The sequence below is a fragment of the Chiloscyllium punctatum genome, chromosome 4 (assembly GCF_047496795.1).
Source record: "Chiloscyllium punctatum isolate Juve2018m chromosome 4, sChiPun1.3, whole genome shotgun sequence".
Taxonomy (NCBI): domain Eukaryota; kingdom Metazoa; phylum Chordata; class Chondrichthyes; order Orectolobiformes; family Hemiscylliidae; genus Chiloscyllium; species Chiloscyllium punctatum.
In genome coordinates, this window is record NC_092742.1 from 70,197,103 (window position 1) to 70,215,343 (window position 18,241).

The 18,241-nt window shown below is 36.5% G+C and overlaps 1 protein-coding gene across 1 annotated transcript in view; it reads right to left on the reverse strand.

The window, feature by feature from the left end:
- Window positions 1-847: 847 nt before the first annotated feature.
- Window positions 848-18,241, reverse strand: part of g2e3 (G2/M-phase specific E3 ubiquitin protein ligase) — an 87,571-nt gene continuing 70,177 nt past the window's right edge. The window contains exons 12-15 of the mRNA XM_072569004.1: window positions 17,450-17,631; window positions 9,000-9,172; window positions 5,628-5,842; window positions 848-3,159 (exon numbers count right to left, since the gene is read on the reverse strand). Of these exons, the coding sequence (XP_072425105.1) occupies window positions 2,915-3,159; window positions 5,628-5,842; window positions 9,000-9,172; window positions 17,450-17,631 (815 nt within the window). The 3' untranslated portion in view covers window positions 848-2,914. The remainder of the gene's footprint in view (window positions 3,160-5,627; window positions 5,843-8,999; window positions 9,173-17,449; window positions 17,632-18,241) is intronic.

Sequence of the window (18,241 nt, forward strand, 5' to 3'; positions counted from 1 at the left end):
CTGCCCCAGCTCCTCAGCCATGCATTCATTTGCTCTATCCTCCTATTCCTACCCTCACTAGTTCATAGCATCAGGAGTAATCCAGATATTACTACCCTCAAGGACCTCTTTTATAAATGAATGTTTGCTCGCGGAGCTGGAAGGCTCGTTTTCAGACATTTCGCCACCATACAAGGTAACATCATCAATGAACCTCCGGTGAAGCTCTGGTGTTACGGCTCATTTTCTATTTATGTGTTTCGTCACCTAGACTGAAAATGAATGCTCTAGCTCAGCGAGCAAACTTACATCCAGAACTTCAACCTGAGCCACAAATCTTCTCCAAACTCACTCCTTAATAAATTTCTGCTGAACTTTCTATCTTCTCCTTTCAGAATATCATCCTTTTCCCTACCTATGTCATTAATTCCAATGTGTACAACAACCTCCTGCTGGTCCCTCTCTTCTTTGAGCTCATAGATAATACACAAAATGTAAAAGTTCGATCACAGGATTCAGATTAGCGCCTCCTAGGAACAATTCTTGACATTTCATTCGTGCAATATTCCTTTGCGAAACCAATCACTTTTTTCAGGTTCGGTCATAGATAGAAAAGCTGTCTGAGCTGTTTTGGAACTACTAATATACTGCTGAATTGATCCTAACAAGAGTTGACCACAAACCCCTGCGGCAAATTTGCAGTATTATAAACCCACCTTTCAAAATTATGGCTCTCGTTGGGTGCATAAAACAAAGAGCTGAAAGAAATCTGAAGTTTGAGGAAAGAAATCTGAAGTTTGAGGAAAAAAATTTTAAAACATTTATTTACATAAACAAGTGAAAACATGATCATATTAACAGACACCATCCAGCTACATTTTTAAAAGACAAATTACAGAAAAATTCAGAATATGAATGTTAAAAAGGGAAATTATCAAGTTAAAGTATCAGCTACGAATACTTTGAACATCGAAAATTTTAAAATGAGGTTTGAAAATTCAATGTTAGACAATATATTTTATTTTGAAGTTCACATTTTACTGCAAGATATTTTAGCAATTGGTTCATGTTCTGTTTAATTGTCACAACTAACAAGTGATGTTAGTGATATGAGCAATTAAATTCAATATTTCTGCATGATTCAAATATGTTATGCATTAATAATAGCTCTGCAGTAAAAGCAAACTAAGAAGATAATTATTTATGATAAGTAGCTAGTGCAAATGCAAAAGTTTATTTTATTCACAAACAGCATTTGTTTATACAATACTTAATTTGTACATGGTTTTTATATTCTCCTCAATATGAATTACTTCATGAGCATTAGTCTTCTTTGTACTGAAAGGCATGCTTTTCTAACAAAATGTTTCCTTTCCTTTGGAGTCTGCTATATTTTTCTGATATGTTATTTAAACATTGTCTGTTTGTTACATTTTATTGCCTGGAAATCTTGCTCAAACACATAATTATATTTGTTGTATATAAATTTAGTTACAAAATATTTTTCCATTGTAAAATGTTATGGGATGCAAACAAAATTAGCAGAAATGCAAATATTGATTTGACTAATGTCATTCTATATGAATTTTATTCCAAATCTAAACAGATTTATAAAACAATAATTGAATCACTGCTTTCATTAAAGTCAGAAATCAGAGTTCAAAGCACAACTAGTAATAAATTGGATAGGATACAACAGGCCAATGCAGTGCAAGGAAGAATGTGCAACACATGAAGCAGTGAGTTTCACAGAAATGACAAGAAAAAAAACAAACATTTTTACAATATTGGCTCCTAATGAACCCTTACATTGCCAACACCAAGCTATTTTTATTCTCTTAATACTGTTAAAGCATTTATTCATTTTTGTTCAACTGAATAATTTTATTTATGTTTGTAGTAATTTCTAAACAACTATTAGAACAGTCTTTTTTTTGGGAAGACAAATTAAATGCATTATCAATACAAAGTAATTTTAAGTATTTAAGTATAATCTATCATGACAGTTATAAGGTTAGGAATATTAAAATATAGAATACATACTTTTCCAGGCAACAAGTAGGAAAAACTAATGGATACAATTAAAAAAAAATTGTACAAGCAAGATTGAAACAAAAAGATTCTAATTTAGAAAGTAAACTCGAGACAAACCTGAAGTGCTTCAAGCAATTCAAACTATTACTTTGGCAATTTCTATTCTAAAGTTCAAAAAATTCAGAAATTATTCAATTGAATGTATCCAAAATTTGTGTATTCTTGAGCCATGTGCTGACAATACATATTGTTATCATGACAAATTTACAAATTTATTGCTTGTACATGTAGAATTCTTACGCAAACAGACTGTTAAAAAACATTTAATCATCAAATCCAGCAATTTCATAACCTCATTAACATTAACTAATGAAAACAAAATGCAAAATCCCTTTTTATGGATAAGACCACCTGGGGAAACAAAGAAAATTTTAAAAAATATTATATTCCTCTTATTGCTATACCACATTTACAAAGAAAAAACAACAGGGACTGCTACTAGGCCTCAACACTTTGTAACAAGCCAGGCAAAGAGGTCTCCAAGCTGAGATAGAGCTTCCTTTCCAAACAGTCCTGTTGAAACGAAGATGAAAAAATAATGGAACATGCCAAAGCATATCTGTGTCTCTCCTAACACAATGAATTGCATCAATGTGCCAGGAGAGAAGCATATTTACATGGCAGTTCTCATTTGTTCCTGCTTTCCTCACACATATGGTGCAGTAACATCATGAATCTCCAGCCATGAAGAACTTTCTGTAAAGCAGTCATTATCTCTTCCCACTTTATAAGATGCGGTTGCAGCAACGTTTTGCTAAATAAATGTACATTAAGAACCAAGACATAAAGAAAATTGTTACATACTAACATTCAAGACTGCAAAATCTTCACTGCGTTAAATTCATTTTAAGCTGGGTGTATTGCAGATAGCAAAATCCATACATCCTTTAAATTCTTCATATGTTTTTGACATGGGTAGTTTTAAACAATTTAGACATGTTTGTGCTGTTGGAAAGCGGTACTGTATTATTCCATCACTATGCAAGAATTTAATCGAGGGGTCAGGAAGAAAACAGATTGCTGGAATGATGTTTGTGCCAGTTACAAATGTCAAGATGTCTTCAAAAGCAGCTTCAGTTGTTCCATCTGAAAAAAAGAAAGTAAGTTAATTTGCAGAACTTGGAGGGCAGTAGAACCACTTATATGATTGATTTGGCCAGTCACCCAGACAATTATCAAAACCAGCTGAATACTGTTGATTCGTTTGCACATCACTAAAGAGTCAGTAGGTCACAGCAGAACAGAATCTCTTCAACTTAAAAATGCAAAATTGTCTTGGGATAATTGTCTTGAACAAGTATGTTTTCAGCCTAGATTTCCCATCCTATATGTAACTAATCAATGAAAAGTTAATTCAGAAATCTATTCTGAAATATTACTTTTGAAATCAAAGTAATAGGTTGCCCTCCAAGCAAAATGGTCAGTCACTATATACATTGCTTAAATGCAATAATACAGAATGGTGTGTATATTTATAACCCCTTCATGATGTCCCCTTCTGAGTTGTAACAAGCAGGACAGATAAAGGGAAGCAATAGATGTAATGCTTTTGGATTTTGGAGGATTGGCTAACTAATTCTGTCTTGGGCATTAGTGAATCTGTGGAATTCTTTACCACAGAGGGCTGTTGAGGCTGGGTTATTAAGTATATTCAAGTATAGACAGATTTGCAATCAATAAGAAAATCAAGAGTAATGGGGAAAAGGCAAGAAATTGGAGTTGACAATTATCAGATCAACCATGATTTCACTGAATTGCAGAGCAGATTTGGTGGGCTGAATGGTCGACTTCTCCTACATCTTATGATCTAACCAAATTGTTTAATATATAAAGTTATGTGGAAAAATATAGTCCCTGAACTTTCAGAAGAACCTACCTTAACAAGTGTTTGGATAAGATTCCCTACAATGTGAAAACAGGCCATTTGGCCCAACATGACCACACCAACCCTGTGAAGAGTAACCCACACACATGCATTTCCCTCTGACTAATGCACTTAACACAATGGGCAATTTAGCATAGCCAACTCACCTGACCTGCAAATCTTTAGATTGTGAGAGGAAACCAGAGTACCTGGAGGAAACCCACGCTGACACAGGAAAAATGTGCAAACTTCACACAGACAGTCACCTGAGGTGGGAATTGAACCTAGGTGCCCAGTGCTGTGATGCAGCAGTGCTAACCAAAGAGTCACCATGCTGCCCTTTCTTTTTCAAAACCAAGTCTTGATGTCGCTAATTCCAAGTAAATAGCTACAAGGTTAACATTTATTCCTTCAAGTAGGTTAGGTACAGTAGCCTGAAAGTGCCTTTGGGCCTACACTGAAAGCATGGCAAGTACATTTGCAGCTCACCCTCTGCAAGTACTGTTTAGTAGTATTGTATGAAATTCAATGGAATAAGTTCAATTCTTTGTCAGTTAAAGTGATTTTGTGTTGTTTCAGATGTGGACTGAAATCTTACTAGTAGTGCAAGAAAAATTATGCAACATATTATTTCTTCCAGGATCAGTCAAAAAACTTCAAACTATAAAGTTCATGTATTTTTGATCTATTTAAGCACATTTACAAATGGTCAGAGATGCTTTCCCAATGAAAAGCAAAAGGATGATATTTAGAATATATCTAGTGCAAAACATTTTAACATAATAATTGGATTATTTATACATTTTTGTTGCAATGCATCACAGAATGGTTTCAGAGTAGGAGGCAGCCATTTTGCCCATCTTTTAGATTTTAGATTACTTACTGTGTGGAAACAGGCCCTTCGGCCCAACAGATCCACACCGGCCCTCCGAAGAGCAAACCACCCAGACCCATTCCCCTACATTTACCCCTTCACCTAACACTATGGGCAATTTAGCATGACCAATTCACCTAACCTGCACATCTTTGGACTGTGGGAGGAAACCAGAGCACCCGGAGGAAACCCACGCAGACACGGAGAGAATGTGCAAACTCCACACAGACAGTTGCCAGAGGCGGAAATTGAACCTGGGTCTCTGGCGCTGTGAGGCAACAGTGCTAACCACTGTGCCACCCAAATTTCTCAGCTGGCTCTCCAAAAAAGCAATTCACGTAATCCCATTTACTGCCTTTTTGCACACCCTTAATTTTTTTTCCCCAAAAAATTATTAAATTCCCCTTGAGAGGCTCTGATCAAATCTATCTTCACCATAATCCTAGGCAGTGCATTCCATGATGTTTACAGGTGGTCTTCCATATGTCACTGTTACATCTTTCACCAATCACTTCAAAGATCGGTGTCTTTTGATCCTTAGTCCCTGTCAATGGGAACAGCTCTATTCCTCATCTACTCTCTTCTTTCTCCTCAAATTTGGACATCTCAAACTAATCTCTTAATCCTCTGTCCTTTGAAATGACTATCCTCTCATAACAATAACCCAAAACTGAAAGTAAATCACTCACTTCAAATACCTTTCATTCCTTGGTTCCTTTTACGAGGAAGATGTTAGAAGAGTGGTATAGGATAAATATTGGTTAATGGACAGAGGGCAGTGTGAATTAAATTTATTTTGTAAAATCTTAATCATACCTTCCACGTCTGCCAAATAATCTCTCCAGAAATCAAACACTCTAGATTCTGCAATCCGTCTATTACTTCCATTTGGTGAAAAGTTGATGGAGAAAAGTTTTTCAAATGTCTCTGCTGTTAACTTGACCGGTTTGTAACACAACAGCTCAACAAACACTTCTGGATATTTTTGAATGTTTTCCAACACACCAAGAACCTTTAATCCTTCACGGAATCTGAGATAAAGAATCAAAATATTAAGAAGTGGCTCTTATGGTATCATATCTGTTGAAATTTAGACTCTGAAGCTTCATTAGCCAATTTTAAATATTAATACTAGAGGAGGGAGAGAAAAGATGTCAGAATTAAATTAGATCAGCAACATAAGGTTGACAATATTTGGGTGAAAGGTTCTTCCATACACTTTGGAGATAGTTCAAGTTGCTCACAATGAAAATATGATATTGAATATATGCTGCATAGTTTAGTGACAAATATTTTTGTGAAATTGTGATTCAGATAGTTTAAAAACATTAGAGCAAATGAATTTACAACTTAATTAAAAAAACACACAACTTGCTAATTTCACCCAATTTGAAATTCCTCACCCAATCTGAAGTAGATTAAATATAGTATAGAAGGCAACCCCTCCTAGCACTGAACCTGACTGTTCTCTTCCTTAAAGGTAGTCAATTAGTTTTTCCAGCCAATCTTATGTTCCAAATTATCTGGGCAGATCAATTTTTGCTCCACTGAAATTTGCATTTCATCAATTAATCAAGTTTTGATCCATAGGTCATCAAGTTTCAAATGTTCAACTTATGAATGGATTTCCATACAGGGGTACAATTTTAAATATCTGACATAAGAACATTACCTGTACTTACAAATAGATGTTTTATATAGCACGTTCTGTTACAGACTTGTGTGCAAATTGACTTGTGAATAGACTCAGGAATGGAACCAGTTCACAGCTCAGAGACTCTAAGCTGAATTGCTAATTGTCCTTTATCATATCGAACAGAAGCCTTATGATACAATCACTGTCTTCTAAAATTTCCTTCAAGGATTCATTTAATTTCCAAAAACTAGGTCCAGAATGCCTTTTTTCTTGTTCAACAGAAAACACATTAAAGTAGAATATTCTCCTGAACACTCGAAGAATCTGTGCCTCTCTCTGCTGTTCACACCTCAATTACCCTAATTGGAACTGGATTGGAATAACATGTAATTTCCTTGTAAATTTGTTCCTCTGCATCTTTCCCGCTACTTAGTAATGTGTAGAATACTTTGAGCAATGTAAGGGCAACTGTAATTTTCCTTAGCTGTAGTCATTGGGCATCTAGGACATTCTCTCTATTGCAATGTTCTCCTTAATCCAGTTTGCTAACTATCTTCCTTTCATTCCTTCCCTACTTTTCCTGAACTTCTTGATTCCAGGCATTTTAAGTATCCAGTCCAGTCTTTGAGTTTAGATGTCCATTATCTCCACTGTCAGAAGAAAATATGCTGTCTACAGCTCAGCAACATAACTAACCTTACACTTCAGAACAGCAAGATAAAATATTGACGCTGACAAGGAGCAGGAAATGCAGTGAATGGATTAAACATTAAGCCCAAGAGGGAGTAGGGATTTTTGGTGAGAGGGACCAGAAAGGGGATTAAATAGCGAACCTGAGGAATCAGGGAGAGAAGGTCAATATTTTCAACAAAAACAAAACATGACAGCAGAGGTAAGAAGGCAAGTGATTGCTCGATTGCTCAATATGTATTTTTATCATTTCTCACTAAATTAGCATTGATTCAAATTAACATTTGTAAAATCACTTAATATAAAAGAGTAATTGCATTAATTAATAGCAGGTGGTGAGGCATCCATTAATGGTTAAACAGTGTACTAATTTGGAACTAAGTTTCTTTAACAGTATGGATGGGCATCTTATGGGAATTCAACATACTTCATATGCTTTTCTGCAGGACAATTAGTGATGTGTAATAAATGCTGGTCTAGCCAGCAATTCCCACAAATGTAAAAATGTGAGCAAAAAAAAAGGATTTTGTTCTCATAAAACTGTGTTAACTTGTTCTAATCATATTATTATTTTTGAAGTGCATTATGACTTTTTCCAATCATAAATACCACCACGCTCCCAATGATTGATATCAGGGTGTTTGGGTTGTAACTCCTCATTTTTGTTTTCTGTTCTTTCTTAAACATCGATATTACTTTACTTCCAATCTGATGTGACCATTCCAGAGTCTAAGGAAATTTTAAAATTATAGCCAGAGCATCTACTGTATCTGCATTATGGTTTAGAATCCTAGGATGTAGTTCTTCCAGTTCTGGAAATTTAATCCCAAACCAATTCTAAAGATAAGAGAGGTGAGCTGGCTAAGGTTAATAGAGTAAATAGATTCAAAGGTTCAAAATGTCTTTCACTAAAAAAAATCCAAAAAATAAGTTAGGAATACTATTCTCTTTAAAGCATCTTATAAGGCTGTAAATTGAAGGAACCCTGAAGGCTGCAATGTTTTAGGATCCAGATAGGGCCATGAAGTTGATAAGGGGAAAAACAGTAACAGAGTAAGCTAGCCAGGAATACAAAACAGACAAGAGCATTTACAGAGATGAAAAAAGAAATTGTGAAGTACATCCTTGATCACAAGCACTTTGTTGAGGCTGGCTAGAGGATAGTTGATAAAGAAAACCATGTACAAAAGAAAACTATGATAAAGAGACTCGTATTTAGTTTCCATAGAATAAAAAGTTACAGGAAATAATACTATTGCTTCCCATTGTCAATTCAAAAATAACAATGTATTCTAAAATCTACCCTCTAGGAACCATTTACTGTTGGGAAATGAATATCTTTTGCTTTGCTATCCATAAGAATATGTTAAAGAAAGATTTGTGATTTAGAAAGTAATTCGCCATTACAAATTTTAAAACCTAAAATGGAGATGACAACCTCCACTTTCTAAGGCTTCTTCTACAGTATCTGTGACCTCTACCATCTAAGACTAGACCTGCTTGGTACAGGTTTACATACCCCCACAAAATTACACTCTATCCTAAATTGGAATTGTATTGTCAAACCTTAATTGTCACTCAAAATCCTGGAAATTTCCACTCACTTGCACTGTGGACATTTCTTCAGTATGGACTGCAGTGATTCAAAAAAAGGGACTCACCACTACCTCCTAAAAACTGATTAGGAATGGGCAAGAACTGCTGGTTTTGTTGGTGATATTCACATCCCAAGAAGGAATAAAAAATGTTCAGATTTTCGGCAATTTCCAAGAACCTAATCACATAATCTAAAGGTACAACATTTGTACAGGCTGTTGCAGTGATTAAAGCTCTTTATGCAAATACAGTACATAAAGGCAAACCTTTCAAAAGGTGAGCGAACTCGACTGATCACATGGAAGGTCAACATATCCTTCAGCAACATTTCTTTATCATCCAATGACCATACTGATCTCAAACATCCAGCTACTGAAAGGTAGTCAGTATTTTCCTTGACAGCTAATTTCAATTCTTCCAAGGTTGAAGATTCTTGTATCTGGAAAAGACAAATTGTAATATTTAATTATGTATTTTAATTAAAATAGATAGCATCACCACCTCCCCCCCCCAACCAACCACCACTCCGAAACAGAGTCAGACATTCTTTCCTAAACTTTGAACTTTGCTATTTCCCACATTTCTTAATTATTTCAATGTATCAATCTTTGTCATGAATATAGTCAACCAGTAATTGCTCATAACTATCCACAGTAAAGAATTTCTGAGATTCACAAACTTCAGAATAAGAAGTTTTCCTGCATCTCAGTTCTAAATGACCATAACCTTATAAAGCGAATATGACTTGAGTTCTATACTTTAGCCTGGAGAAAACAGCCTCCTCTCAAGTATTTAACGTGTCATGTCATACAGCACAGGAGAAGCCTTTTGGCCCATCAAATAATTCAACTTGGTTCGTAGCACAGAATATGACATTTAAATTGTTCCTCCTCATACTTTTTAAAAAGCGTGAGGTTTCCCACTTCTGCTACCCTCTGAGGTAGTGCATTCCAGATTCCCATGACACTCAGTGAACTTTTTCTTCTTAAATCCCCTCTAAACCTCTTCCTTTTCATCTTAAAGTTATATCTCCTTAGTATTGAGCCCTCATTTAAGGGGAACAGCTGTTTTCCATCATGTGTTGTCCATACCCCTCAACCTTATACATCTCAATCAGATTCTACACCCTTCTCTACTTAAAAAAACTCCTGAGCTATCCAGCCTCTCTTCATAGCTCAAGTGCTCCAACTAAGGCAACACCCTGGTGAACCTGCTCTGTATCCCCTCCAATGCAGCCTCATCCTTCCCATAATGTGGGAACTATAACTGCACAATACTCCAGTTGTGACCTAAACAAAGTTTTCTACAGTATCAGCATTACCTACCTGGTCTTATAATCTCAGCTACAACTGAAAAAAGCAAGCATCCCATATGTCTTCCTTACCACTGTACAAACCCTGTCCTGCCATCTTCAGGTATCTGTGGATAAGCACCCCAAGATCCTTCTGTTCTTAAGAGTTTCCTAGTGTCCTGCAATTCATTGAATACTCCCTTGTCTGGTTACATCTTGGTTAAATTCCATCTACCACTGATCTGCACTTCTTAACAATTCATATATATCTTCCTGTTACCCAAGACCTTCTTCGTCAATATAAACCACTCGGTCAATCTTCTTGTTATTCTCAAACCTACATATCATCTCTTCTCCTCACCCACATTCTCATCGACATTATTCACACATATCATGAATTATAAAGGACCCAAGCATTGATCTTGTGTTTCTACAACCATACTCTGTCTCCTTCCACTAAGGCAAGTAAATCTTTTAAGAGTCAGAGAGATGTACAGTACGGAAACAGACCCTTTGATCCAACTTGTCCATGCTGACCAGATATCCCAAGCCAATCTATTTCCACCTGCCAGCACCCAGCCCATATCCCTCCAAACCCTTCCTATTCATATACCCATCCAGATGCCTTTTAAATGTTGCAATTGTACTAGCCTCTACCATTTCCTCTGGTAGCTCATTCCATACACGTACCACTCTCTGTGCGAAAACATTGCCCCTTAGGTCTCTTTTATATCTTTCCCCTCTCACCCTAAACCTATGCCCTCTAGTTCTGACTCCTCCACCCCAGGGAAAAGACTTTGTCTATTTATCCTATCCATGCCCCTCATGATTTTATAAACCTCTATAAGGTCACCCCTCAGCCCCTGACATTCCAGGGAAAACAGCACTAACCTATTCAACCTCTCCCTACAGCTCAAATCCTCCAACCCTGGCAACATCCTTGAAAATCTTTTCTGAGCCCTTTCAAGTTTTACAACATCTTTCCAAAAGGAAGGAAATATGTTGTGGGACTTGTCCTGTTAGAATTCTGTGTGTTTTAATTACATCCTCTTTCATTATTCTAAACTCTAATGAGTATAGATACTTGCAAGTGATTGAGTTTCCATGTATTTGCTACTCTTGATTTTCTAAGTGATAGCGGCTGTGGCTTGGAAGACACCTGCTGAAGGAGGCTTCGTGAATTGTTGCAGTTCATTGCACAGGTGGTATGCACTGCTACCACGATGTGTCAGTGCTGAAGGGAGTAAATGTTGAAGGCGGTACACAGGCTGCTTCATCCTGGATGGTGGTGAGCTTCCAGTGCTATTGGAGCTGCACTCATCTCACCAAGTGGAGAGTATTCCATCACATTCCTGACTTGAGCCTTGTCGATGATGGACAGGCCTTGAGGAGTCAGGGCAAAAGTAACTTGCAGCAAGATTCCCTGGCCACCACCTTGTCATGAAGCCATTATAGATTTGTCACTTGTAAATTATTAAGGCGTGTGCTGCATAGATATCATTATTATCCCAAAAAGATTTGGCCCTTTATGAGTTATATCCAGGAAGTCACATAATATTGGATTGCCAATCTCTTATACAAAATGTAAGCACTCACATAAAATGTTAAAACTTGGAGGAGAAAACACCTCCCTTTTTCAATCTTCTTCCTCCTCCACTCCCAATGTCCACACAATAATAATCTAACTGATGTCTCTATCTGAGCATATCTTTTGAGCACTGGTGTTTGTTTGGTTCAATTTCATAGATTTAATTCATTAATTAATTTTATAACAACACTCATTTTATGCAATCAGATTAGCTTCACTGTATTCATTGAATATTTTCAATTCACTTCCAAATATAAACTTTTAAATATATATATTTATATACAATTTAATTGTAGGTTAACATTTTCTTACTTCTGTCCAAGCAAGAATGCACCTCAGGCAAAAAAATGTGACAGCAGCTCTCAGGAACAGCTACTTCTTGGTCCATGAAGTGGTTGAGGCAGATAGGACACCAGTCAACTTGATCAGTTATTGTTGCAGTCAAAACGCCACAGCACATTCTTGTTCACCTTCTCCACCACCAAAGTCTTGATCCTTTTCTGGAGCTGCTGCAGTTTCAGGTAATTTCCCCTGTCCCATCTACATTTCAATTTGTTCATCTTTCATTCTCTGGAACCCATATGCCCACACTACTAGACTTCTCCATTTATTCAAGTAACCATTTTTGTGAACCTGTGTTGTAGTCTTTCAAAGGCAAGTGCATCATTAGGTAATGAGACCAAAATCACACAGTACTCTAGGTGAGGTGTGAACAAAGTCCCACATAATTTATTAGAAACCAACCCACGTGCAATAAGTATGAACAAAAATTCGCTTTCCTGATTGTTAATAATGCCTAGGAGAAAGTGAGGACTGCAAATGCTGGGGATCAGAACTTAAAAATGTGTTGCTGGAAAAACGCAGCAGGTCAGGCAGCATCAAAGGAGCAGGAGAATCAACGTTTCGGGCATAAGCCCTTCTTCAGGAAATGCCTGCATGTTACCTTTGAGATTTGTGGTTGATTCAATTACAAATCAATATTTACCAGTCTCTCATGCTTTTAAAACAAAAACTGATTTTATTCTTCTAAGAAAGTGGATAACTTAACAAGTTCCCCACTTTATAATCTGTCACTTTTTTAACCAGTCATTTACCTTTCCCATGTCCATTTGCAGCCTCTTGGTATCCTTCTCACAACTTACTTCCCCATTCAGCGTTGCTTTTTAGAAGTTTGAACATATCACACTCTGTCCCTTTATGTTAGCCATTGATCTAAATCACAAATAGCCAAGCAACTGAAGCAATTAATTCTTCTTAAAAACCAATAACCTGATAATGTCTCATTTACTTCTCAAATCTGTTTCTCTTATTGACCAATTCCAAATCACCTTCACCCCCATTAGTCCTAAACTTCTTTGACAACATTCTACGTTTTTCACTTCCTTTAAAAATCCTTTGAAAATCCAGGTGCACTACATCCATTGAAGGATTCTTGTGGCAGTGGTAGTGCCCAGATTCTTGGCCAGAAGGTGTGGTTTCAAGTCCCATCTGTATAGGAGATGCGTCACAACATGTCAGTTAAAATACGACATCCACTTGTTCTCTTTTGTCTAAACTACATTACTTCCTTTCACAAACCCATGGGACCTCATCCCATTTTGATTTTCTTATTTAACATTCCTTAGCTGCTGATGCATAGGAACACCAAGTCACAAATATGGAACGATATCACTGTTTCAAAATGCTAGAATTCCTACACTTAAAGCAATGAGAGTTTATAAGTTGTCCATAGACTATAATGGTTTGAAACAGTGGCTCACCACCACTTTGACAATGGCAATTACTTATGAGTAATAAATACTGGCCTTTCCAGTGACACAAATTCCATAAAATCAAAAACAAAAGGTTTGAACACTTCCATACCACTGATGTCAGGTAACCTGACTAGAACATAAAATGTTACAGTGCATTACAGGCCCTTCGGCCCTCGATGTTGCGCCGACTTGTGAAAATAATCAGTAAGATAATGAGGCACGACTTACCCTTCACAAAACTGTGTTAACTATCCCTCATCGAATTATTTCTTTCCAGATGATTATAAATCCTATCTCTTATAACTTTTTCCAACACCTTACCCACAACCGAAATAAGGTTCACTGGCCTATAATTACCAGGGTCATCCCAACTCCCCTTCTTAAATAAGGGAACAACATTTGCTATCCTCTAGACTTCTGGCACTACTCATGTCGACAATGATGACATAAAGATTGAAGCCAAAGGCTCTGCAATCTCCTCCCTGGCTTCCCAGAGAATCCTAGAATGAAACCCATCTCGCCCTTTGATCTTATCTATTTTCAAATCTTCAAAAATTGCTAAAATCTACTCTTTGTCCAGCTCAATCCCATCTAATCTGGTAGCCTGTATCTCCGTACTCTCACTAACATTGCCCTTTGCCAATATGAATACTGATGAAAAGTATTCATTAAGTGCTTCCCCATGTCCTCAGATTCCACACACAACTTTCCACAACTATCGTTGATCGGCCCTAATCTTACTCTAGTCATTCTTTTATTCCCAATATACCTATAGAAGGCCTTAGGGTTTTCCTTGATCCTATCCACCAACAACTTCACATATCCCCTCCTGGATCTTCTTAGCCCTCTCTTTAGATCTTTTCTGGATAACTTACAACTCTCAAGCCCCCTAACTGAGCTTCCACACGTCATCTTCATATAAGCCTTCTTCCTCTTGACAAGAGCTTCAAATTCTTTAGTAAACCATGTTTCCCTCTCTCAACAACTACCTCTCTGCCTGAGAGGTATATACTTATCATCGACCCGCAGTAGCTGTTCCTTGAAATAAGCTCCACATTTCAAGTATGCCCATCGCCTGCAATTTCTTTCTCCATCCTATGCATCTTAAATCTTGCCAAATCGCATCATAATTGCCTTTCTCTCCAGTTGTATCTCTTTCCCTGCCCATTGCTATTGCAAACATAACTGAATTATGGTCACTATCACCAAAGTGCTCCCCTACCTCCATTCCCCAGTATCAAATCCAATATGGCATCTCCCCTTGTTGGCCTGTCTACATACTGTCTCAGAAAACCCGCCTGCACACATTGAACAAAAACTGACCCATCTAAACTACTTGAACTATAGTATTCCCAGTCAATATTGGGGAAGTTAAAGACCCAATAACCACGACCCTGCTCCTCTCGTTCCTATCGAGAATCATCTTTGCTATCCTTTCCTCTACTTCCCTGCAACAATTCAGAGGCTTATAGAAAACTCCCATTAGGGTGAACTTCTCCTTTCCTGTTTCTAACCTCAGTCCAAATTACCTCAGTGAATGAGTCCTCAAACGTTCTCTCAGCTGCTGTAATACACACCTTGATTAAAAATGCACCCTCCCCCCCCCAACCCTTTACCATCATCTCTGTTCCTACTGAAACATCTAAATCCCAGAATCTGCAACAACCATTCCTGTCCCTCCTTCTAGCCAAGTCTCTGGAATGGCCACAACATCGAAATCCCAGATTCTGACCCATGTTGCAAGTTCACCCACCTTATTCCGAATTCTCCTGGCATTGAAATACAGACATTTCAAACCAACATCCTGATTGACGGTGTCCTTTTGCAACCTTGTAAAGCTATCCCTGACCTCACCACCCTCAGCCTCCTGTTTACTGGAACTACAATTCAGGTTCCTATCCCGCTGCTGCATTAGTTTAAATACCCATGAACAGCATTAGTCAATGCCCCTCCCAGGAAATTGGTACCCTCTGGTTCAGACAAAGACCATCCTGTCTGTAGAGGTACCACATTCCCCAGAAAGCTTTCCCTCTCTCAACTGTCTTGAACAGTGGGGTTACATTTATAACCTCCCAATCAACAGATGAATTTTAAGATCTAGGGAATTCTGTAAAATCAAAACAGACTATGTTAAGTCCAAATTTACCAAGCATCCCATCTGCATTTTCAGCTTTGTTGGTTTGTCTTCAACTTTAAAAAAAAGTGTTTTATATGTGTTGTTTTATATATGCACCATTTGTTTCTCAATTCTTTTAAAGGTTTACTGTTTAATGTACTTCTCACTCATTTTTAAGATAGTATCAATTTACCAAAATTGAACTGACATTAATCTGCTCCATTTCCTCTTTATAACAAGCTATCTGCTCCATATTTAGTGTTGTTTGCAATTAATTCCAGTTTTTTAAAAGAAATTATTTCAACACAAGTAGAGTTGACACAGATAATACCACATTAAAAAAAATCCATTAAACATTATTTTGCTTTCTATTAATTTGATTTCCAACTACATGCCTGGTTCCCATTGTAAAGCCTTATCTTTACCAATGAATCAATACTTATACTCTGTCTTGCCAAATAAATACTAAAAATTCACAGAACATGCACTGTTTCTTTTATCAAAATATGCTCTCAAAGGAGTCTTCTATTTCTTTTCTCCCCATGCATTTTTTTAAATAAGAAATTCATGCTGTCTGTCTTTAATTAATATAATCTTTCCAATTAGGTATTAATTTCAACCCCAAGAAGGTCTCCACAAGATTTCATACTAGTCATAAAGTTGGCTACTTGACAGTTCAATAATTTAATAAATACTTCAATTTTTGAACAGAGATTCAGAAATTTCCAGTCCATAGACAAACATGTCATATCAAAGGATATTTAAAGATTGTACTTTTAATTTCATGATTGTCCTCAATGTTCTAGGTGTATGATATATCTTGTCCAAATTACTTAATCGCTTGATCTTTTATTCTCACTTACACTTAGTTCTCTGAAATGTAAGGTAAATAAACATTTTGAATTATTTCACTAGCAGCAAGATCTTTTGCTGCATCTCCAGATTTAGCTGATCTTTCCTTTACACTGTCTTGAATCTGTTGTTAATATTAGTAAAAAGTTCATATTTATTTGTTTCTTTAAAGAGGATGATTCTATTAGTTTGAAGGAAAATTCAAGCTAAAGTTGTGCAGTTTAGTCAGGAAGTTCTGGAAAGAAATTCATAACAAAACATAAGTAATTTTGATTAAAGCCCAACTTCCTTGTCCACGCCAAGTAGAATAATACATACATTCAGTCTTGTCATATTTCTATCTTTAAGATTAAACAGCTGCTCTTTATCTAGAACACTGAACATGTTTAATGGCGGGCTCCCTACATACTCACTGACGATGCATTTTAGAAATACGTATTTTGAGTCAGCCATTCAAGTGCAAACCTAATATATGCCTGATTGATCAACTGCAATGTTCAAATGATGAACAGAATTGCTCATGTGGCATTTTGACTCTTTACTCCACTATTTGTCTCCACACATGTCCATACTATGCTTTCAAATGGTTGATGGGAATATTGTTACTTAGCTTACTAAGTACATAAGTGTTCTGTGCATTCTCATTTTATTTCCACATTTGACTTTAGGAACCAAATAAAATTAGAAACTGAACTAGGTCTGGTTAGTGGCCATTAACATTGAGAGATTTTTTTTCCCGTTCTGATCAAGATAAAGGACATCAGTTGTGTGACTAGTATGCTTTCTACATTTGGGACTACATCTTGCATCATGTAGACTCAGGTAAGCAAAATCTCAAGCAACCCATCTTCTTAACACAGTAAAGCTTCCAACCTCAGACATCTCTGCCTCTCAATACACAGAAATTCTTGATTCAATTTCCCACAGAATGTATCCTTATAGCTTCTCTGTTATGAACTACCAGTTTAGGTCAAATAATTCAAAATTGTAGTTCACTCCTCATCCTAAAGCCTTTGGATTTGACCCCATCACCTCCTGGCAAAATAAAAGGTGCATTCGACTAGTACTACTGAAAATAACAATTAACAATAGTACAAATGTCTTTAAGAATTTACCTTTTTAATCTTTCGTGTCACATCAACGTGTGAGACATCTTCCATATTTGGTTCAGTTACCTCTGGACCATAGGCCAGACAACTGAACAGAGTTCTGGAGAAGAAGTTTGGTGATGGACCACCATGAACTAATGAGATTGCAATCATCCGTCCTGCTTCATAATACCAATCACACCTAAGAGCTACGGAGGGAATAAATATAAATAAATGTTTACATATTTTGAGTTGCGATGTCAGGGCAAGATGGGAAATGTGAATTCTATATCACATTAAAATAATGACTGCACCAAACAGATATATAATTGATTGAGAAATACTTTTGAACATCTTATTTTAATGGCAGGGGAGGAGATCTGATGCCCCTTGGGACTGTTAAAAGTCAGCATAAATGTGTAAACAGTATAAAAATTATATAACAGCATATAAATTAGTTGGAGCTGCCTAAGACTTATCAAAAATCAAACACAGAAACAGCTGTCAAAACGAGCCAAGGCATTTAAAAGTGTTATCCTATCTTTGAAAAAAATATTCTTCAATGTTAAAAACATGATGCTTACTATTTCACTCTGTTGGTATCTAGCCATCTATCATTACAATGGCGCTTTCCCAAAAGTTTGATTTATAGCTACAAGTGGTTTTGAACATTAATGTGGGATTATAAATTCCAATGAACTTAAATAGAATATTTCCATTAAATACTGTTGCACTTAAATAAAATATTTCTTGTTAGGAGGCTGAGGCTTCTTGTTTTATCTAATGAATTAAGATCATTTTTTTCAAAATAATGAAAAC